The 655-nt window shown below is 50.4% G+C and overlaps 1 protein-coding gene across 1 annotated transcript in view; it reads left to right on the top strand.

The window, feature by feature from the left end:
* Nucleotides 1-274: 274 nt before the first annotated feature.
* The window catches only part of LOC107038011 (transcription factor EC), an 88,680-nt gene continuing 88,299 nt past the window's right edge, over nt 275-655 (top strand). Inside the window, exon 1 of the mRNA XM_015256874.2 lies at nt 275-571. Coding sequence (XP_015112360.1) covers nt 405-571 — 167 coding nt within the window. The 5' untranslated portion in view covers nt 275-404. The remainder of the gene's footprint in view (nt 572-655) is intronic.

The following is a 655-nucleotide window of genomic DNA, read 5'->3' as shown; positions in this document are numbered from 1 at the left end:
ATAATCCGTAATCATCTCATTCATTGCACATAATGACGGATTGACATAATAATGAATTATTCGATACAATGATTACACAAGTGAGTAAACAAATGACATGAGGAGTGGTAATTTTGGCCAGCGCCGTGGAGGGCAGACCACAGCGCTCCGTTTCTACTTATCGCGGATGTTGTGTTCCCCGGGGATTGGGGGTTCAGTTTCAAACACTTGTTTTTTTCGGTCTCTCTCGCCATCTCTCTCTCTCGCTCTCTGTGACAGTGTATCGGCTGTTTGGGCAGTTAGTTCTCATTCGGTTGAACGCTAGTCGTGACGCGTGGCTCGAGAGCGCGACAAGTGAATTCAACGGGAATTCCGAGGTGTTCTCTTTATTTTGGGAATTTTTTTTGAGACGGCGAGGCGAGATTATGATGGACGAGTCCGGGATCGATATGGGATTCGATCTTGCTGCCTTGAGCAACGCCGATGATTTGGATATTGATAACAGTGACTTTGATCAGGCCCTGTCAATGCTATCGAGCTCGCAGGATTTCATGTACTATGAGCTCAAGAGCCGGGCGCCAGACACATGCAGGTGGGTCAATAATCGGGGATTTCGGGGGTTTCATGTGCCGCGAGGGGGGCGGGGCGGCGGGAGGGGAGGGGGGGGGGCACCTGT

The sequence above is a fragment of the Diachasma alloeum genome, unplaced genomic scaffold (genome assembly GCF_001412515.2).
Source record: "Diachasma alloeum isolate Michigan unplaced genomic scaffold, Dall2.0 Dall_scaffold_00276, whole genome shotgun sequence".
In the NCBI taxonomy this organism is placed as follows: Eukaryota; Metazoa; Arthropoda; class Insecta; order Hymenoptera; family Braconidae; genus Diachasma; species Diachasma alloeum.
The sequence above is the reverse complement of the archived record's forward strand: the minus strand, read 5'-3'. Positions and strand labels throughout refer to the sequence as shown.